The sequence below is a fragment of the Python bivittatus genome, unplaced genomic scaffold (genome assembly GCF_059951505.1).
Source record: "Python bivittatus isolate LINGU-HERP-01145 unplaced genomic scaffold, Pbiv_v1 ctg000070_np1212, whole genome shotgun sequence".
NCBI lineage: Eukaryota > Metazoa > Chordata > Lepidosauria > Squamata > Pythonidae > Python > Python bivittatus.
The window spans coordinates 50326986-50349707 of NW_028277034.1; the positions used below are offsets into that span (position 1 = coordinate 50326986).

At 40.1% G+C, this 22722-nt stretch overlaps 1 protein-coding gene across 2 annotated transcripts in view; it reads right to left on the bottom strand.

Moving 5' to 3' along the window:
* FRAS1 (Fraser extracellular matrix complex subunit 1) overlaps positions 1-22722 on the bottom strand; it is a 312542-nt gene that overhangs the window by 79984 nt on the left and 209836 nt on the right. For both annotated transcript variants that reach the window (XM_088133146.1, XM_088133147.1), the window contains exons 29-33: positions 17818-17968; positions 9556-9734; positions 4919-5035; positions 1657-1771; positions 656-793 (exon numbers count right to left, since the gene is read on the bottom strand). In XM_088133146.1, the coding sequence (XP_087989272.1) occupies positions 656-793; positions 1657-1771; positions 4919-5035; positions 9556-9734; positions 17818-17968 (700 nt within the window). The remainder of the gene's footprint in view (positions 1-655; positions 794-1656; positions 1772-4918; positions 5036-9555; positions 9735-17817; positions 17969-22722) is intronic.

Consider the following 22722-nt stretch of genomic DNA (forward strand, 5'->3'; position numbering starts at 1 on the left):
TTGGAGAGGCAACAGTATTATGATTTTTCTACACCAATTTCTTCACTTCATGTTGATCTTTCTGAAGAATTTCTCTCCCCCCACTTACTTCTCTTTTAAATCCAAAGTGTCGATGAACATTTGTACATAATTTTCAGACTTCAATCCTAAATTTTCAAACAACTCCTTATTTCTCTTGATGAATACATTTCCACCCTTCTTTTCCACTGGCACTTTTTTCCAAATTATTTTATTTGGAATCTTTTAAGAAGATTCCAACATTTTACCTACTGCCAAGCCTGAATTTGTCTTATATTGTCTTCCATAAGATTCCTCTCTTGGAACCATCTTCTCCAAGAAGTTTGTACCTTTTATTACAATTCTTGGATGTTCATTTCAGTTACTAATACATATTAATAAATAAAAATTCTGGCTCTTTTCTATAGCATTTATTCTCAAAACTGTTCACAAATTACTATAAATGAGACATCTATCTCTAAAAGAGCAACTCAAATTTGTTCAAAACAAATCTGAAGATCCCAGAAAAAGCCAGGCTGTCATGAAGAACTGTATTTTTGCCCATGCCCTCCAGCTCTTAGCTCTACTGCAGGTATGGCATACAATGATGAGAATGGGAATCAGTGAATGAGTGCTAATCAGTGGATTAACTTCTTACCAGCAAAGGAGAATTCCATCAACTCCCTAATATGTGATCCAGCACTAGGTGGACGGTAGACAATTTTGCCATTGTTGATGTCAGTTTGGGTAAAAGAGGCTACAGGGGAGAATGGTTTGTCCCTGTGCTCCACCACCCCTGTGGCAATGGAGAAAGAATTTATTTATTTCTTAGCTCAACCTGCACAGATTATAAACAACCTATAATTGTAAGTTAAATAAATACAGTAGTAAAATACTATAGTCCTACAAAATATGTTTTACACAGGACTGCAGTTATGTTCTTCCAAAGTGCTGCTAACAGGTCCATGACTTCACAGTGGCTTTGTCCACATAACACACTTAAACCCCCATTCACTTAATAATGGTTGAACCATCAACTAGCCATTCCTTCTGGCTTAACACATGTTGATAAATGTGGCTGGCTAATTTCTAATGAACTAATCAGTATTTCTGTGGATTTTATAAGGGACTAATTAGAACCCAAGGTTTGCAGTGCTCATGGTCACTGAAATCTCTATTATGGAGGTTGTAAATATGAGTCTTTGGAGCTTGTGAAGCTTGTGAAGCTTGCTTAAAACATGATATGAATATTATGCCCTTGTGATTCTTCCCCAGTTTGTATTTTAATCACAGCCAGAGCATTCTCTTCCATCCAGAATCTGACACCCAATAGCTCTGCAGAAACCTACATTTCCTATGGTCCTCAATTCACCATCCTGACAAGTGCCAGACAACGAGGTATATGAATTCAAATTTGGTCTCTATTTCCCAGTTTTGAAGGCTAACAATTTTGCTTAATCCAAGTCAGTCTGATTTACCAACACTTCAGCTTTGACCAAAGAAAGTTCAATAATTCCCCCTGAGCTGGTTTTTTTTATAAATACTTCAGCCACTCCTATATCCTCCAACCCAACCTCCCCACTGCCTGGTTACCAGCCTACCAGTTTCAGTTGTAAAAACAATTGCAGAGAGATTTTTTTTTATATTAAATGATCTTGCCTTGATCTGGAGGCAAGGGTACAGTCACATTGTATATGATTTCCTCACTTGGAATTTGCGAGTTGATAAAGGAAAGGTGATGTGGCTGAATAGGTGTCACACGATCTTCTAGTGCCTGAAAGAGATATATATTTACCAAATAAATAATATATATTTATTTATACTCTGCCTTTCCTCCAGGAATCCAGGCTGTGAAGACCTGGCTCTTCTCCCAAGCATTGCGCTAGGATGGGAGTTGAACTGCAAGGATGATTGGTCTGGCACCTGGGGCGAAGGATACTTTTGTTTTTAACCATGTTTTTTTATGGAGTGTTGTGAGCCACCTAGAGTCATCATATGAGATAGGCAGCCATATAAGTGCAATCCATCCATCCATCCATCCATCCATCCATCCATCCATCCATCCAAGGCGGTATACATAATGTTCCCTCCTCAAATGTTTTCCAACAAGAAGTTGGTCTGAGACAGATGGACTGGCCCACAGTCACCTTGTGAGCTTCATGGCTGAGAGTGAACCTGAACCTGGGTCTCACTGGTCCTAATCCAACCCTTCTGCCACCAAGACCAAGCGGTTTAGGAGCCAGAACAAATGAGCAATAGAGCTGATCAGAATCAGTATAATCCATATATTGTTCCAACAGACTTCCAAATCTAACATACAGGTCTTTAACAAGCATGACATTGTCTGACCTTCAGTTAGTCATGGAGGCAAGAATATAGAAACACTCTTAGAAAGAAGGGAGGGAAGGAGGCAGAGAGAGGGAAGGCAAGAATATAGAAACACTCTTTAAAAAAGGGAGGGAAGAAGTCAGAGAGAGAAGGAGCGATAAATCATGACTGAAAATTGCATTCATTAAATTATGTAGGCAATCTTACAAAAGTCCCCTTCAAGAGTCAGATGCCATTCATTGAAAAGAGGTTTGACTCCTGCCCCTTGTTCCCTCACTCCCACATCCACCCAATTAACATTAGACAGCAAGGCAATCATTTTTCCATGGTACATATACAGGCTATAATCTAAGCTACATGAGATGCCAAGGATTTGCAACTTTTTCAAGTGCTGGGCACCATTGTGCAATTTTGCTTGATGGTGCTAGTGTCAAATAATAATAATTCTTTAAAGAAACATATTAAAATATGGCTAAAATCTTATGAGAGCACCAAACCTCCAAAGATTTCAACCTTCCCACCTTCAAATCTCATAACATTCTGGTCTTCTCTCCTGAAATCTCAAGAGAACCTGAAATCATAGGAGATTTTATGATCTCACAAGAGTTCAGCCTTTTTTTAATGACATTGTTCTTTCTTGGGGATGAATTCCATGGATACCATGCACCTCATTGCCAGCCCTTACATTACACTGACAGGTAAGTAACAGCACAGTGGCTGATGATTGAACCAGGAAGACCACAATGGATGGTCTTCCTGGATCAAAATTGCAGTGGACACCAAACCCATCTATTGTCATTCTAAATCAAACTGCACAGAGGGCTCAAATCATCTTTCAAGGTACTATTGCCAGTGAGGATATAGTGAAGCATCCTCTTGACCTCTGCTTCTCCACCCCATTTGCCCTCCCCATCCAAAACGCTTTTCAAAAAGTTCAGACGAATGTCAGTGATCAAGAGTTCTGATCTGAATGTCGATCTCAAAGAGATAAGAGGATATTCCAGGGCTACAGGGAAAGCTAAGAAGTTGAAAAAAACATCCAGGGGAAGGGAAATAGCAAAGTACTTCCATACAGTGCTGTTGCCAAGAAAACTAGTTGGGTTAAACTTTCTGCATGCTTATAACACTGCTCATGCGGTATTTAAGCACATCATACATTTTTTTAAAAAATCATACTGATTGCAGTATATTGGTGGAATGAAGTAGCATTATAATCTTTTAAAATTTCATATGGTAAAGTTCTTTGTATGGAAGGAACCAGGCAGTTTAGAGAAAGGGAGTTATGTGTCAGCACTGAAAATGATTACCTCGAAAGACTCCAAGGCAGATTAACTTCACCAAAGATTTCCAAGTGCTAGAAATTTGCTAACCTTTACTGGACCTCTATGGATGTCACTCACACTGATTTTTTTCAATGGATAGACTTAGCACCACATGCATTCTTCTGATTCAGAAAGAAAATACACAACCTTGAATTATTTACTAATTCATTTCTTAGAAACACATTCCATCTATCCACCAGGAGCATAAGGTGATGTAAACAGTCCTCCTTACTCCAATTTTCTCCAAAACAACTTCCCTTTAAGATAGGTTAATAGGCTGAGAGGTAGGGAGTAGCCCAGAATCTGGGTCTCCCCAACCCTATTCAATCCCACTAAACTAAACTATGTATATGATGGAGAAGGAACCAATTCCCTTTTATGAAGAAGATAATGAAAAATGAGGCCCCTTCCTGGGGCATCCATGGAGGGTAGGATCCAAATGTCAAAAGAGCACTCACAATGAAATGATTGTGATGCCATCTTGATTTTTTTGACTACCCTCTCCCCATGGATGGCCCTAGTTCCTTCACACTTTCCCATTCAAAAGCTTGTATAATTTTATAATAAAAGCATATAATATTATTCAATTCTCACAATGCCCAACATGCTATAGGCAGAAATCAGGATAGATGCCATGATCTTCAAGGACACCAATATGACTGGGGAGGCATCATCCAGCTTCTAGCAGGCTTTATCACTGAGGTCCTCTAGGCTTTTTTAGGAAATAAAAATGGTAGGTGGCTCCAACCCTGAACCCTTCACCCAGAAAAAAGAGATGGTCAAGAAAGTGGTGGGAAGCTACCTCAACAGTCTGCCTTCAGCAATGTATACATTTGTTAAATAAATTAATGGGTTTTTATGACTTATCATGCCTACAAGAAAATAGGAAATTTCCTCTTGATAGCCACTTTGGGAGACTATCCACGACATACTCTCAAAATTCCAAATGTGGCCCCGCAAAGTTGCTTTTCTTAACATGGTTATCCATTCTGGATGAAAAGGAGAACTTTCTAAGTAGCAGCCTGGCTAAATTCTGAATAATACTTGTCAACGTGATATACCCAGAAATAAAGAGTCTGAGAATCAATCACATGGAATGAATTGGTTGCTCAGACCTCATTAAATTAACAGCTCAGTCGTCTAGTCTTCCTCACTTGGAAATCTCTCTTTAAATCTATAAAAACAGAAATAAAAATTGAAATGCAGCTCTGTTATCAGTGACCCCCTTTGAAGAAACATGCATTCTTGGAGAAATGTAATTCTGGACTTACAGTCATGTGAAAAGAAGACCTGGGGGAGGACACAGGTGACTCCAAGCTTGAAGGTAAGATGGCAATGTTGAACAGGTGGGTCTCAAGATGGGCCTGTGGAGAACCTGCACCAGAGACCTGCAAATATGGCATTACACAAACAGATGCAGTGAGACTTTTATAACTCGTGACAGGTTTATAGTGCAGTTCAAGATTGCTGGAGCAGAAAGATTACCTGGGTTTCTTGTTCTCTTGTAAACAATTTCTGCAACATCATTTCTTCAAAAGGCAAAACATTTTGAGTAAGAGAACTTAAGAACCAACTAAGGTCTACTTTCAGCATATGGACAGTTGCAAGCTTTTTAGCAACAGATTCATCTTCATTGTTTCCTTTCCAAGACCTCAGTTCTTGTCAGATCCAGATTTTGTTACAGTGCCTGAAGCTATTCCAAATGTGTCTAATATTCTATAAGGTCCAGGGAAGGAGAGAAGGAAAGAAGAGCCCCCATCAGCAAGAGAAAGCTTCCATCAACTATCTCCAGGCAGAAGCCAAGCCATTCAGCTGCAGAAAATGCTGGAACACCTTGCTGATCCATTGAGAACCCAACAACTTTTGACTCCTACTTGCAAAACTAAAATGCCAGTTAATATTTTTCCTTCTCTCTCCCAATCCACTTTCCTTTTGTGTTAGGCTGTTGAACGTGTAACACCTATAACAGGAACTATTTTATTACAGATGTGGGGTGAATGTTTGTTGTTCTGATGCTCCAAATAAATATATAAATAATCACAGGAAAAATAATGTTGGCCTGTCTTTGATATAATTCCCTAAATAATTTGCTTCCTTCTCAAATGTGCTATTGATTAAATCAACTCTGCAATGCGAGATATTCTAATATACCAGAGGAGTTGGGATTTTAATTAGGATTAATCCTGAACTATTTGTAGAACTAAAGTCTAAGAAAAATATTTATTTCCCCCCAAAACAATGAACCAAAGATTTCATTTTTAAAAGCGCTTAAAAAGAAAGCCACAGCAAAAAAATAAATAAATAAATAAAAAATACAGCTGGGTATGGAGAAAAACTTATTGTGTAGATTGCTGACATAATGATAATCATCCTAATTTTAAGAAGAAAAATTAGATGCAAATGAGTTAGATAAATTATATAAGACAATAATTATAGAATCAATCTTTAAATACATTCATTTTTGAAGCTGTAAGCTATAAAAATGTAAGTCATTTTTTGCCAGCCATCGTAAAACATTGCCCCCCTCCCCACGGTCACATAGCCACATTTTGGGCACTTGGCAACCGCCTCACATTTATGACCAGTTGCCAAGCGCCCCACGATCATGTGATCGCCATTTGCAATCTTCTCTGCCAGGTTCCCCATTGGAAACTGGCGGGGAAGGTTGCAAGCAGAGAGGATGTGGTAATGTGCAGGAATAGAGCTCAAATCCTGAAGATCTGAGCTCTGTTCCTCCAGCCCCACCAATGATTTCCCTGAGTGGTGGGAAGGAATGGAACTCAGATATTCAGGATTTGAGCTTCATTCCTTCCCATTTCCAAGGGGTTTCCTGGTGCCTCCAAACTGGCTGTCTATATTACGGATTAGCTCCATCTATGAACTTCACCAAACTTATGCTAAGCTGGTTTATTAGGGACTTAGTAATGAGAAAATCAGTAATGGAAGGCCCACGCTTATGAATCTCCTGCAACCCAAGATAATGACTGGATGCACCCCAACTAACTCAAAGCACCAAGACAATTGGCCATGCCTTTAAAATAGCCTTTCCAAGCATAAAGCTCCTAAAATGGATTTTACAACTCCAAGACTCCCCAAGGAATGTAACTATTCTGGTGGAAATGGTAAGAGCTTCAATCCAAATAAATCAGAAAAAGTGCCTGATGGAATGCCTTACCATGGTTATCTGCCAGGGAGGGGCAAGGAGGGCAAATGATATCCCAGGCATGACACCATCACACCAACACTAAAACATGCACATTTGCATCAGATGTCAGGATATGATGGTGGCCCTTGCTGTTGATGGGCATCATTGCAGTTGTCTGCAGAGGCCACTGCATCTTATGTGAATATCTCACCTCATGACTGGATAACTGGAATGTACTCTACATGGTGCTGCCCTTGAAGATATTTAGAAGCAACAGATGGTTTAGAATGCAGTAACATAAGCAGTATCAGGCAATTCTCATTATGCCCATGAGTTTGGAATCTGCATTGTTGCCACTAGGCTTCTGGGTGCAATTCAAGCTGCAGGTCATCTATATACTAGTAAAATCCTTGTGTCTGTGACCTTCAACTGGGCAAAATGGTGTGTCACAGGGCAACAATTTTTGAATCAAGATACCTCAAATGGCCTAACTTACAGAATGTATCCAAAATTCAGGACCCATGACTCCTGTCGGATTGAAATTTGGGAAATTTGTGGCTCTTCAGCACTGCTGTGCTGCTGCGCCACTGTGCTCAAACCAGGTCATGATTGTCATGGGTGTATCCCTGACCTTTTTCCCACCTCCCTGTATCCTGCGCCCGATCGGCTGGCGACAAGGCCTCATGGGCGACTGGCAATTGGCTGCTTTGGAAACAAGGCAGAGATTGAAATTTCTTAACAGCTGTGGGCATTGAGGGAAGGATAGGGGAGCAACTTGGATTCCTGCCAGTAAGGTAGGGCTGACTGAGGGGGGTTGACTGGTGAGCCCTCTTCCTCCCTCAAGGGAGGGGGCTCTTGGAGATATGTCAGAATGGGGGAGCAGGGGTGCAGTTTTCCTCATGGTCCATGGTTCCCTTTGTTCCACCTCCTCCCAGCAAAGTGGCAGGCAGTTCTGCTGGTCAGCTGAGGAGGAGGAGTTGTCACCATTGCTCTCCTGAGGGTTGTGAGGGGAGGCAAACGGCACAAGACTATATTATATATAGGAAGGAAGGAAGGAAGGAAGGAAGGAAGGAAGGAAGGAAGGAAGGAAGGAAGGAAGGAAGGAAGGAAGGAAGGAAGGAAGGAAGGAAGGAAGGAATCCCTGACCTCTTTCCCACCTCCCTCTGACCCCTGCACCCAATCAGCTGGTGCCAAGGATTTGAAGCCAACCCATCTTAAAGTTGCCCTAGAGATACAGATGGCACCCGCTCTCCTGCAGCTCCTTAAGACCTGGCTCTGTTCCCAGGCTTGGGATTAAGATACCCACAAGCTCCTGTTGCGTTTTTATCACGTTTTTATCATTTTTAATGGTATGATTGTTTTTGTCCAGGCTGCCCTGTCTTGGTGTATGTGTTTTTTAATTGTCTTTTAATTACTTTATGGATAGTATAAACCACCCAGAGTCCTCTGGAGTATGCGGCTATAATAAATTTAATAAATTACTAATAAATAAATAAATACCACCACCACTGTGCCTTATCAGAATGTGTCCTACCCTCCCTCCTCCCACAGCAGATAAGTGGCTATGCAAGGTATTCCCTGAATAGACAGAAGATTTCAGAAGTTCTGTCCCAAGCGATGACAAAGAAATCAATACATGGCAACAGGGAGAGACCGTCCTCTGCTGCGATGTGAAAGAAGTGTAATGTGGAGTACTTCCCCCTTCTAGAAAGAACCCGAGATCCCAACACTCAGTTTCCTAGATGGCAGCCAAGGATTTGTCAAGCAAACACCTGGGAAACGGCAAGGGAAAGGGGAAGTAAATGACAGATATATAACTGAGCTTGGGGAGATCTATTCTGCTAGAGGTCACTGGAAATGCAGTTCCCAGAATGTTAATAAAAATCATCCATCTGCATTTTCTCAGCAGTCGCTATCCATTCATCAGGAGCCTGACAGATGGATTATTGTTTTGTGATAGAATACAGCTACGCACAGCTTCTCTCCACCTCCCTCCACACACACACACACACATGCACACATACACACACAGAGTTTAAACTATATAATTATCCCCACAATAACAAGGTAGTTCTCCAAAACACTCCAAAGTACAACCTTCCCTTCAGTCATGCTGCGAATTGAAAAATGTATACAACGATCGAGCTATTAATTTAAAAAGGAGCTGGTTCAACATCCAGCCTTTCCATATTTCCTCTTTATCATTTATGCTAATTACCTCAGAAATTATCTTAATTGCCTCCTCAGTGCCAACAACTCCTATGAGGTAAAGCAAACATACAAAATGCTGCAGGTATAAGCCAGATTAGACTTCTGAGCAAAGAGGAGGAACATTTTTGGGAGATAGATAATTTGGGCTCCATCGCTGATAACCATGTCTGCAGGATGTTGTAAGTACAGGTAGCCCCTGGGTTAAGAACACCTGGTTTACAGACAACCCATAGTTAAGAACGCAGCCTATTGTAGCAAAATTTGTACCAAAATTCATGTTAAATACACAATGATTCAAGTTAAATACACAATACTACTTATACAATATTATTCCGGCTTCCATACAAATTCAACTTAAGGACAGACCTTGGGAATAGAACATGTTCTTAAATTGGGGACTACCTGTTGCTACCTTATAATGGTCTAACAAAAGGTGTGGAATTGTGGTGTTTATGATGGGTGACTTCTAACACGGAAAAGAAATTCCAACAGTTCTGTGGATAAAACAGGCCCAAATAAAAGTACTTGTTACATAATGATGGTATAACATGCCTGGAAGCGGAACGAGTCGCTCTCTGTCTCAGCTCCAGAGTGCCTATACCAAATGACGCCTTCGTTGATGTCCTGCTGGGTGAAAGTGCTGGTTGGGGTAGCTACACTTTCACTGGTCAAAGACTGCCATCCTAGCCCAGAATCATCTGCAGGCATCGGAACCAGAAACACCACTTCTCCTAGGAAAGAGAGAAAAAGAGACTTTGAGGAGGTGATGGTTAGGAGTTTTCAAAATTTTGGTACTTTGATATATCACTAAAATTATGACCTTGAGAAGTGAAGGATCCTAATATTCAAGGGGCTGTTCCAACTTTGGGTCACTATTGCTTTGCCATAACAGAGTTTAAAAACTTCTGGTTCCAGCAGGGACTTTGGACAATAACTCCCAGTTCTGGTCTCTGTTGGGAAGCCCTTCCATTTGTGAATCCCCAACAACAGATTTTCCCAGATGAGAATGTTCTCTTCCAAAGAAGCCACCTTTCCCTTGTAGCATCCACCGTTAAAAGGTAGCTTTCAACTTGCATGAGTACTCCTTTGTTTCTCTATTTAGGTTTCTTTCTCACTATATTCCACTGCAACTCTCCCAGAAGAATCTGATGCTGTTTGGAAGATTTATAAAACCTGAATTTTATTAGAGACATTTGGACAACTCTCAACAGTCATTCGATCAAAATGGCAATCGTAGTGGGATTCGGTATTCATGTCACTGCCTACAGAAGTCCTCTGGGCTAGAATGGGATACAGTCATTCATGCCTATAATCTCTTTTGACACTGGAGTTACAGATTCTATTACCCTGACAGTTTGGATGCCACTGTCTTGTGTCTATGTCTGTGCTGTTGACAAATCAAATCCTGGAGGAGGCTAATATCTAACTGCTAAATTATTTAAAATCCATACATCTCAATTAAATAAACTCACACACCAAACTGATCTGGCACATAATTGATACCTCTTCCTCTTTATATGTCTCTCCAACTTTCAAACATTCCCGCAGCAGCCATTAAATTGTGCCGTGAGAATTAAAAGAAACTCCAAGTCTGACCAATAAATATTGAGGGCTGGTTCCCGGCTATTAGTTGGTCTCAATTCCTATTTGTGAAGCCCCAACAACAGAACCTCAAGTTACTGTCAAGAAATCTTGGAAACTGATGAAGCAAAATTCCCATCTTTGTTTATCAGTAGATTCAATAAGACGGGGTTTCTTGGAGTCGTCTGAACCTCTTTTTCCAAGAATGCGAAACTAAAGGGCTAACTGTCTTTATTCCAGATAAGCTGGGCATTGCAAGATCCATCTGCTCTTGTTAGTGATGTTTGGAAATATTCCCTTTTCTCAGTGAGTTTTCTTCTCAACTTTTCACACTGATTTGATGAGACCAAAATGCCACTAAATTAAGCTGGCTCTAACCTGAAGTACTTATTGCCATTTGCTATATTTTAATGGTATCATATCATATTACTAATTACTGATTACTAATTACTAATTCAGGAATTAAAGGCAACATACACCATGCTTCTACCAATTTTATCCTCAGAACATTACCATGAAAGCAAAGTTGGGCTTTTGAGTTTCCACTGACTGAGGCTGGATCTGAACCTGGGCTATTCCAATCCTAGTCCAATAACTCAACCCAAGGTAGATCTGGGGGATTCTGAGAGTTGCAGGCCCAACACCTTTGGAGGACATCAACTTTTGGAAGACTTCCCTAACCACTATATCCCACTCCCACCCAGTCTTGTAATAATTCTGTGAGGCAGATCAGAGTCTTTCAAGTGTAAAGATTTCATGTGTAAATAAAATCATGTACATACTGTATGTTGCACTTTGGAGAGGAGAGTCAAATTCAGCTAAAACTAGTGATGAAAAACTTGTGGCCCTCCAAATGTTGTTAAACTTCTATTCCCCATATTGTTTATTCACCATTGATCATGTTGGCTGAGGTTGCTAGGAGGGCTAGTTAAACAGCATCTGAAGAGTCAGGGTTTTCTACCCTAAAAGACAACTGCAAAGCAAGAAATTTGAACGACAGATTTCCCAATTAATATCTCAGTCTCTCTTTCATTCTCTTGTGCCATCTCACAGACCTGAAGAGCTATCACACAGGAGAAGACAAAGGCCTGTTCTCTGCTGCCACCAAGGTGAAGAACATCAGAACTCAAGACATAGGAGGTGGATTTTTGTTCATACATTAGGAAACACTTCCTGACTGTTAAAGCAGTTTAATCATGGAAACAACCCCTGGTGAGAAGCTGTCCCTTCCTGGAGATCTTTAATCAGAGACTGAAGAAACATATCTAGGTTGCTTTAATTACTATCTTCTAGCATGAACTCAAAAGTTAGTCTAGATGGTCCACAAGTCCCCAACTCTATGATTCAATATTCATTAGCATCCTTCTTGTTACACCAACAGTTATTCCTGATGGTTTATAGAGTAACTTTAAAAAGAGGCAGTCCCTTAGCCCAAGGTGCCTATAACAAGCATTTAAAGAAGTGAGATTATACTAAGATATGAATGTGAGTACGTGCAGTTCTGCCCAATTTAAGATCCATTGCCTTAACTGCAGGTGAGGATCAAAGGAACAGTGGATGTTTTTGGAATTGTGCAATTAAAAATAATAACCCAAGGAAGCTAGCTATTAGGCCTGGCTATTAAAAAGAGCTTTCTGAGGATGCCTGATATAAGAAAATGGTTCCCAGTTGTCCAATCTCTTGTCCATGTCAGCGCTTGCCTCTGGAACACGTGAAAAAAATAATCGGGGACAAGAAGTTACTGTCCGCAGAAATCCATGTGGGAAATGGGAAACAGAAATGAGGAACTTCTCCACTGCCTGTGCCATGCAACTGGTGCTATAGCATCCATGCTTAATCCAGAGCCTGTCTGCCCCCCTTTGCACACTGCAGCAGCCGTACAGCTCAGCTTCCCGCAGTGTTCTTGGCTTCTTTATAAGCAAAGAATGGTTCTTCTGGGAATGGCACATCACTCAGTCTTCATCCTCTTCCTTGACCGAGGCTGTTAAAATAGTCTGGGGACCAATCTTAGCATATTGTGGGGTCCCGGAGGCAACTGTTTCCTTTCTGGCACTGCTTTATGAGAATTTGCTGGTGCTATTTCCAGCAATTTGCTCATCTTTTACAATTAACTTCTTTAAAGCTGATTTGAGACTGATGATCTGTAAGCTATTCACAAGTTATCTTTGTCATTCCAACATCTGCCTTACAGAGGTGCAAAAGGCAGTTATTGGCTCTCTGTGGAAGGGTTCTGGTGCACAGAGAACTACAGCCGCCCATGCATTTACTTTTAAGAATACCTAAGGCATGGGTGTGCATGTCCTGGGGGTTCAAGAGTTGCATCGAGCTTTGTAGAACATGTCAAGGGTTGCAAAAGTGACTGGGGTGACCTCACTTTTACCCACTCTTTATTATCCTTTATTTTATGTAGAATAAAATTTATTCTTATTTATTATTTTTGTGGGGTTGGGTCACAACAAAATTTCCCCCAAATAAACTGAAGTTTTTTGTCATCACTAGAGGGAGCAAGAGCACTAGTGCTATATCTAGGGTTATAGCTCCCTCTACCGATAAAGAAAAGCACTGCAGACTTCAAAAAAATCTAAGAAGAAGTTAAGAAATAAGTCACCAGAGCAAGTGGTTGAACACGTAAGGCATTTTTTTCTCCCTTTAACCCACCTTCCTAAACAAACAAAACGGTCCAGAAATGTTGCACCCATCTGAAAGACTCTGGGGAGCCCAGAAAGCTACAGCTTTCACACCCTTGGTCTACTGAATCTGTGTGGGTCCAGTGATATTCTCATTAATAAAAATGATCCAGGAGGGTTCCACTTTGCTTTGCTGCATGCCAACTTTCAATTTACCTTTAATTGGATTCCTTTAATTAAAGGAATCTTAAAAAAAAAGTTAGATGGGACAGGCTGGCACCAAAAGAGGTATCCATTGACAACCTTCTGCCTAGACTCAGCATCTGGAAATGCCCAAATTAAACCATCCTAGAATATATCACATTTTTAGGATTCCCTCCAAGTCTATACTTGATTCCTCCAAATGAGGTTAATTTTGGTTCTTCCCTAGAGACTTTCAGATGTGTCAGACTCTAAGTGCCATTATGATGGCTGAGGATTATGGAGGTTGTACGGCCAAATATATGTACAGTACTAGTTAGGAAAGGTTACTCTGTTCGATCATAAAGTTTCCAGACTGACCTTGGGCCAATTCTACTTTACAGAATTGTTAATAGACTGTGAGTCAACAGAGTGGTCCACCCCACACCACTTATGGTTTCTGGTGGGTGCTTGGAGGCTTTCCAAGTGATTTTGCAGACAATTCTGTTGAGCACCTGGTTGGCCGCTGGCAACAGGAGATGACTCAGGCACTTGGTGGGATTGACTCCAAGAGGCCTTTCTCAGTTGGCTGTTCTTAGATGATACCCAAGTCTATTGAGGACTTCCAAGAGACATGGCAGAAGGAACAGTAGGGAACCTTCTAGAGGAAGATGATTTAAGTCTACGTGGTGATGAGAAGCAAAGTGTTGTTACTCTGTTATTGCATTGGCAGACTATTAGTCCATAAACTTGTCATCCATTAGTTTGTGGTACAGCATCATCAATATTATTTTTTTAAAATATAATTTTATTGAAAGTTTTAAAAACAAGAATAAAAATTAATACTAAAATAAAATAAGAAGGAAAAAGAAAAAGAAAGAAGTGTAAGAGAAAGCTGAAGTGCAAAAAGAAAAAAAGGTAGAAGAAAAATAGAAAAGAAAGAAAAAAGATATAAAGAAGTGGCTTCTGATCTTCTTTACAGTACTTGTAAGTACAATTGTAGATTTACCTCTTTTTTCAAAGTTACATTGTGACTCTCTTCTTTCTATAATCTATCCTATCTATCTGTCAAAACCATAGACCTTAAATTCATTTTTTCTGTTTTACGCAAAAAGTCCATAAGGGGTTTCCAGTCAGCAATAAACATAGATATTGTCTAGCATGATCAATGTTCTGATGATAATCAATTGTACATCACTACCCAGGCTGCACAGGAGTTGCTATCAATGTTTTGATCCTGAGGCTGTGAAGGTCTGGATGAGATGAAACAGGCTGAAATTGAACCCAAGCAAGATGGAGTTATTCTTTGACATCTCTAGTGTTGTCCCTTCAGGTTAACAATGCCTCTGGAAGAGCAGATGTGCAACTTGGGGGTCCTCTTCAACTCATGGCTACTGTGTGATGGGCAAGTGAAGACCATGGCCAGGGGCATCTTTGCCCAGCTTCAGCTGATGTGCCAGCTACAGCCTTACCTGGAGTAAAAAACCTTCCAATGGTAACTCATGCCCTTATTACCACTTACTTGGACTACTGCAATGCACTCTACATGGTTGTCTTTGAAGACTACCCAGAAGCTTCAACTGGTCCAGAACACAGCAGCTAGTTTTGGCAGGTACAGACCAACATGAGCATGATCTGGGGCCTGTACTAGCATCCTATATATGGAGTTCAATTCAAAGTGCTGATTTTAATTTTAATTAAATTAAAATGTCCTAATGACTTAATTGTCCTTGTCTAAAGAACTCCAAATATATTTTGAGTGTTGGGGGAGACTGAAAATGAGAGAAATGGATATAGAAGATTACGCAGAAACATTTCTGCTTTTGTGCTTCCCTAATATTGATTTATTTTTAGGTCTAGAAAGTCTGTATTGTACAAATCTATAAATTTCTGGTAACTTCCAAGATGAGGGGAGTGACATTACCTATTTTCTCCCATCCTGAAGGAATAATTTCTTGTTTTGTCATCAGTTAGATGCTGCAAAGATCATTGGAAAGATATAAGCTGAGAAATTATATCTTCAGAAAGAAGAAAAGGTGCAAGTAAATAAGAACCCTCTGAGGATAAAATATTTTGTCATTTACACTAATCTTTCTGACACAAACTGATAAGCAGAGAGACCACTACCACCACCCCCTCTCGACAGTACAGAAGCGATTTCAACAACACCCTTTTTAAAGCTCCGCTCTCTGTAAACTCTGCATACAAAAAGTCTTTTATTAGCTACTAACAAATATACATCAAATAGCAAAGTTGTTAGCCTGTGTGGAATACCATTACATCTATTGCTTAAGTTTCTAGGCCTTTTCCTGGGAACTGTAAAGTCTGGTCACGTAGTGTTAGTTTATTTTTCTTAAATCTGGAAGACTTCTTCATGATTTAAATGAAAAACGTGCACTCCCTGCAGTAAGAAATGTTCCTTCCAAAGGCACACAGTGATGCAACTGCGTATGTCTGTCTGTCTGTATGTAGGAACTTTCCACAATTATAATTATAGACAATATAGTCATTTCAGATTACATTTCTATAATCTATTATGGACTCTCAGCAGTTTACAGAATAGCAACCTATTCTCAAATCCAGCTTGAGGCTGTCATAAGGATGGGCTTGAAAAGATTTCCAAAATTCTCTACCAAATTTCTGGGCAGAGAAATTTGGGTGGATGATTTCTCTGACTCTCTCCAAGGGAAGGTGAAACATTCCCCCAGAGATTCATGTGGCTCCAACCCTAATGACTTTCAGAAACTCATTAAAAACTTGGTTGTTCTCCCAGGCCATCCTTCCAGGGTGGTTACAGAGTCCCCATGGTTTTGGTTTTTTATTGGTAGACTGTTGTCTTCTGCCTAGTTGTCTGTCTGTCTATCAACTATTTATCTATCCTTTCTTTCAGCTGTAAATTGCCCAGGGTCATTAAGGAGTTGGGCAGCCCCAAAATTCAATTAAATAAATATATGTATGTTCCTTCCTCACATTTAATAAAAATTAGCAAAAAAAAAAAAAGCGGGGGGGGAGGATTTCTCTGCTCCACCAGAGCACCAAAAGGCAAATCTTGAACTGACCATGAAAACCTTTGTAGGATGGCCTTGTGCAGAATTTGGTCACACAGCATCTATAATTCCAGAAAGAGCACCCATAAACTCTCCAAATTACATTATTATTTTTCAAAAATTATATAACTGAAATATTGCAATTGATCTCATGAGATTGACATTTTTATACAGGGCCTCAAGATGATGCCACCAGAATCTCACGAGTTTTAGCAACCTTGTGAGATTTTGAAAAGTTGGGAGTGGGAGATCTGTAGCTTAATAAAGCTGACAGCTTCTGATGACATATGATACAATAAGATGGAAAAGTTATGGTACAATGGCATCTTTCTCTTATGGATAGGACTGAGTGGCATACAGTTTGAGATGGATGGTTCAATGTAACTCACTCATTTAATTATCTACCTCTTCATTTTTTACCTATTAAGGATGTACATATCTATCACCAGGCCTTCAAAGAGCTTAATATAGGAGCAAGGTTCTCTTGCCCTTCACTGTATTCTTAGAACAAGTTTGGGAGGTAAGGTGAGTGAGATCTAGTTCATATCCACCTAATGAGCAACTGCTACATCACACTAGGTCTCAGGCAAGGCGAGAAAAAAGTTCAATTCTTCTCAGCATTACATGAGCCAAACCAAATGAAATAGCAGCTAGATATGCTTACTCCTCAGTCACAGAGAAGAAAAAAGGCGTGTTGTGTCCTTACATAAATGACAACTACATAATCTTCCTCCACAACTGTGTTCCCATTATGCTTCTAATCAGGCATCAGCCCCAGAAGTGACCTGTATTTGGTTTTGCCATGGCTCTAATTCTTCTGCCAGATCTCTCCAAAGTTTAGGGTTCAAAGTTTCATGGATCCACACTTTGTGACATGCTGGGAGTTATGCTTGAGAAAGGCATGGGCCAGAACCAGGTATGAAAGAGGACCTGACGCTCACCAAATGTGATTTAACACACAATTGAATCAAATTTAAATTACATTAGTTGTTCAATGAAGATGAATGCTTCCTTGTATTTAATGATTTCTCTTTTCTGTCGCTTCAAAAATTATAGTTACATGGCAATTTAGGGATGGGTTCTTTGGGCCATAGTGAAGGCCTTGGAGACCCACATGTGGCCCAGTTTAGACAACCTAACATTCAATTGGTGAAGGAATATGCAGGACAATCCTGAAGAACTAACAGAAATCTAATACAGTTAATGAACATGTCTGCACATCCAGAAGTTGTCACCTAATTTTGGCTAAAACAAAACTTGAGACAAATGAGGGTAGCTTTTGCTCCAGTACAAACAGCTCTAGGAATTGCAAGCCAAGGAAGCTGAATGTTCATAAAATCAGTACCATTTCTCAAGAGGTTTCATCCATCCCTACTTACCATATTGTGGCTTGTCCCTAATTGTATAGATGATTGCAGAATCACTGGCCCCAAGCATCTCAGCTTGCAGAATTTTGTTAGTGATTTGCAGCATCCCCCCTTCTGGGACCCAGACTGTGGAGCTGATAACCAGGCGGGGAATCCCACTGCTCTGCAAAGAGGACCGAAAATGCCCAAAGTCATTAAATGAAGCGATGAACAAGAGGCAAAGTTTGAAGATAAGAATAGCCTAAGCCTTTGAATACTCATCTAACAGTAGATCTTAAAACAATGGACCAAATGAATCTTAGGAAAAAATTTCCAATGGTATGACAATTTATAGTGACCCAAAGACTAATTGAATGATCCAACAAAGATATCAACAGGGGCTTTATTTCACTGAGCAAGTGACTGGATTTGAGGCTTGGCCTTCATGGCCTCTTCTAATTCTCAGTTTCTGTGAACTGCTCCTTATTCCCAATTATTCTTTTCCACCCTCTGTAAACTAAAGGATTTTTCATTTAAGCTAAGTATCTAATTTTTATCAAATGAACTGTTAACATTTAATATATTTCAGCCCATGAGTGATACCTTGTATTTTAACCTTCACATCAGTTTACACTTTTAGAAGGGAAGCACCTTTTCAATACTAGGGTTTGTGCCAAATTTGGGGCCATGGATTTTATTGGAAACCAAATATCTCCAACAATGAGCTATTTCCATCCCATTATTACTATGGAGAATCCACATTTTCAAAGACATTTTGACATTAATTTCAAAAGGAGTACTCTTTGATCTAAAGTATTATTTGACCGTAACTCCATATGACCTACACCTGCATTTATTTTTTTCTCCCAGTGTTAATCATCATTCAATTATCATTTAAGTATATAATGTATAATTTACACTATATTTATACAGTATATATAATTAATATCCAGGAACATAAGGAGCTTCTAAACTAATTTCCATCCAGTCATTTTCCATTCAAAAACTCACTTTCCTGTTCCACTTTTCCCCACCTGGGAAAAACATCCAAGACACACTGAAAAACTAGTGAAAAAATAACCAGATGGAAAATATTAATTAGGACCAGGCTTCCTTCTTTCTCCCTCCTTTTTTACTCCTAAAGCTGTTTTTGAATTTTTAAAAGTTGGGGAAAGTTTAAAGCTCAGACATGCATTCTTTTGAGGTCATGGTTACATATGCAATTTTGAGAGTAGATGCTCTCCCAAACGGGTTGCCAAAGGAAGATGGGCTTATCTATTCATAAGATGGTTGCCAGGGGTGTCATGTTGCACATAACATCCAGGTGGACCTTTGATTGTACCATCACACCCACCATCTTGACTTTTTTTTGACTATGCCTTGTGGATACCCCTGTTGGGGAGGTTGCGGTCCATCAAGATGCTTCCTGTGTAACTACCAGTTTCCTTTGGATATATTTCAAAACAAACCCTGCGGGTTTTCAGTTTTCTAAATCTGCCTGTCAGGTCCCTGTGAGTCCCGGAAGCATCCCTGATGATGCTGGAGGCCAGTGCTTGGCTATGTGGCATACCAGCTTCTTTATTAATTATTATTTTTTCCTTAAAAGAATCTAAAATAGAAAAGACTGAAGTCTTGTAGAGCATGGAGCAAGGAGGCACGATGTGGTCTGGTTTACATAGCATGGATAATCATTACAAAGAAGGCTGTTGAAGTTTCACCCTAAAATTTATGTTGCCTCTAGCTTTGGGTCCTTACTGGAAAAAAAATATGCTCCCACCCCACCCATATCTAAAAATATGGGAAAGAGAGGACAGGTGGGTGCTTGGGAAGGTCAAAGTTCACTGGCACTTTCTGAGAACTTCAGGGAATATGTCTGCTGGGATTGTGGGTGACCATGGCAGGCTGAGCTCCTTCCTTGCCCCTCTTCTCTACCTGACTGATTTCTTTTCTAGGTCTTATATGCTACTCCAGTCCAGAGACCTTCCCTCTTCCCACTATGTGCCAGCTGTAGCAAGGAAGTCCTGGTTTGAGCAAAGGGCTACAACCAAATTAGGGAATTTCAGGAAATCTCTGTGCCACAGCCATCAGGCCGACCAAGAGGGAAGGGACAAGCCAGGATGCATGGCTATAATGTTCATCATTTTGTACATCATGGTCTAATGTACTCAAAAATCTAGTCCAGCCATTGTTCAAAATATGACTCATTTGGTTTGGGGTTAGCACACAGGGTCAACCCAGCAAACTAAGCCTCAGGTTCCAATCCTTATTTGTGTTTATTTCGGTGATATATTTGTGAACTGCCCTTGATGAAGCACCAAAAAGGAGGGGGCCTCAAAGCAAGATCCACCTGCCAGGCAGAATACCCCGGAAGTTGAGCATCCATGTTCCACCCATACCCAGAGCACCACTAGTCTTCAAAGATCTAACTCAATTGGATGCAGGAGATCATAAGAAGATACCACTTCCTATGCAACATTCAACATGCAACATCCAAGAGCTAATCAGCTCTTGGATTTGCTGGAGATATGGTTCAAGAAATAAGAATACCATCTTGGGTCTTTAGAGTACTGCAGTCATTTTCAAAGGCCACTCCATATCCTATCATGCCTGTCTCAAAGATCCAAAGCTGCTGGCTTGGAGCTTAATTCTGTATTTTAAGGCTTATTCAATCAGTTAAGCAAACTCTGGCTTAGTTGTGGACCCAGTCAAGTGGTCCATGAGATTTCCCAACATCTGGGTAGTCCATTATTAAAGGCAACCAGAGCAAAGAGGCTATTTTAACCTACAATAAGTGTTCTGCAAAACACGGATGCAGATTAAATCCATTAAACCCCTGTCCCTGATCATGATTATTATAATTAATTTTTACTGTGCTTTTAATTGCTAGAGAATCCTAACAACCTCACTGGGAACATTTCTGGATGTTCTTTAAGGGTTGGGATGGCAGGTCAATGAGCTCATTAAAGTATGTTGTTTTACTCCATAGAAAATAGGGAATCTGTTGAGAAACTGGTTGTGCTTAAAAGTAACGCTGTACAATCACTTCACACTAAGTGGACCCTCTGAAAAGATGAGCATTACCTTACTGAATTAAGAAGGAAATCAGAGAGATTTGAGATGTTTTGAATAATCAAGGAATATCCCAATGTCTATGCATCTTTTTAAAAGAGAATGCCCTACTTTTCACAATATTTTTCTAGTATACTTATCTAGAGCTCATTGTCTGAAAGGATCACAGCCCCTATTTTTTCAATATCTGTCTGTGATCAAACATGGACCCTGTTAACCCTTTTTCAATATATTTTTGGGGTGCTTGGAAACAAAGTTGTTAGAGTTGGTCCATTTTAAGGTTCAGCCCTGCTCCTTTCTCAGTTCTTAGGAACTAAAATTCCCCTGACAGCGTCACTTTCCTCTATGGCTGGAAAACAATACCTCTCTGCAATGAACTTGCAAGATCAGCAACAATTAAAAAACGATGAAATAAAAATGAATGGGCTACTCAAATCAGTTATTCAGCAGTCTAGACATAAGAGATGAGCTTCCATTTATTTTTCATTTGCTTACATCTCCATTATGTCTTCTAGGTGGGCAGGGATACCGACAAAGTATGGTCAGAAAGTAGTCACCATGCCGCGATCAAAGCTCCACTCCATTATGTGTGATGCACATAAGAAACAGCAGAGCTTCATCCACACTATTGTGGCTACCATCTTGACTTTTTTGACCATGCTGTGGACACCACTTAAGGTGGACAAATTTTCCATCAGGTGAGTCTTGCATGAGACAAAAGAGTCTGAAGTGGTGAAACCCAGACAGATGTGGCTTCAGTGTCCCTCCACTTCTTTCAAAAGTTCAATAAATACACATTTGGAAAATATGGGATTACATTGACTATTCTTGTTCCTGGTCTGCATAGTTTAGGGTTGGGCATTGTAATTTAAGGCCAACTGGAATGCCACACCCTCTGCTCACCAACTTAAGAGCATCCATTTGGATATGCCTAGATCTTCTCTCCTAGTTGCATGATTTTTTTTATTTCTGAATAATCTCAGGCAAATTAGACCAAATTAGATCAACCTTCTGAAAGGTGCCAGGTTGCAGAAAGCTGAGCTAGAACTTCCCAAATGATCTCAAATCACATCTTGACAAAAGAACTTTATCAAACAATAAACCTAACTGCTCTGGCTGGATTCATATATCACATTAAGTCATGGTTTGACATAAACATGGTTTACTGGACAAGCCAGAATGATTGAGGCCAGACATCATGCTAAGCCATCAACTGTGTCATACAGAGCAACAGTTGGGTTCAGACCACGTGCTAAACCAAAGACCAGCCCACATTATGTTTCAGCTACTTATGTACAACTTTGTTCCCCACCAAGTCCAAATTAACGCAGGTGAGCAGAGCGTGAAACACTTTATCATAAATAGCCCTTCCTCAATAATAGGAAGTAATACTGCTTTTGGAATGGAAATGCACTTTGCACAGGCTCAGGGGCACATTGACGTTTCATGCTTTTGGGGTGCCTAGGATTTCATTGTCTTCAGGGGAAAAAAACACCCTGTGGCTGCTGAAAGGCAACAGAACATTTAAAGGAAAAAATAAAAGTATAGTTTGCTAAATTTGTGGGTTTTTTCTTCAAAAACTGGTCTGCAGCTTTTGCAGCTGCCAGAGCACACCTACTTAGATTAAGCATTGTCTCCAATCTTTTGACCCTTTTTTGTTATTGCTTGGATGGCAGCAAGTTTAGTTGTGTGTGTGTGTGTGTGTGTGTAAAAGAATATGATTCTGTAATCTATTTTTGCTGCAGTTCTACAGATGTCATTCCAAAAGTAGACAAACTGCATAGCAATGGTTCCCTCATTCATTTTAATAAGTCTTTTTTTCATGGATTAAGGCTCTGTAAGGAAACAGCCTCCATCTAAAGTTACAGC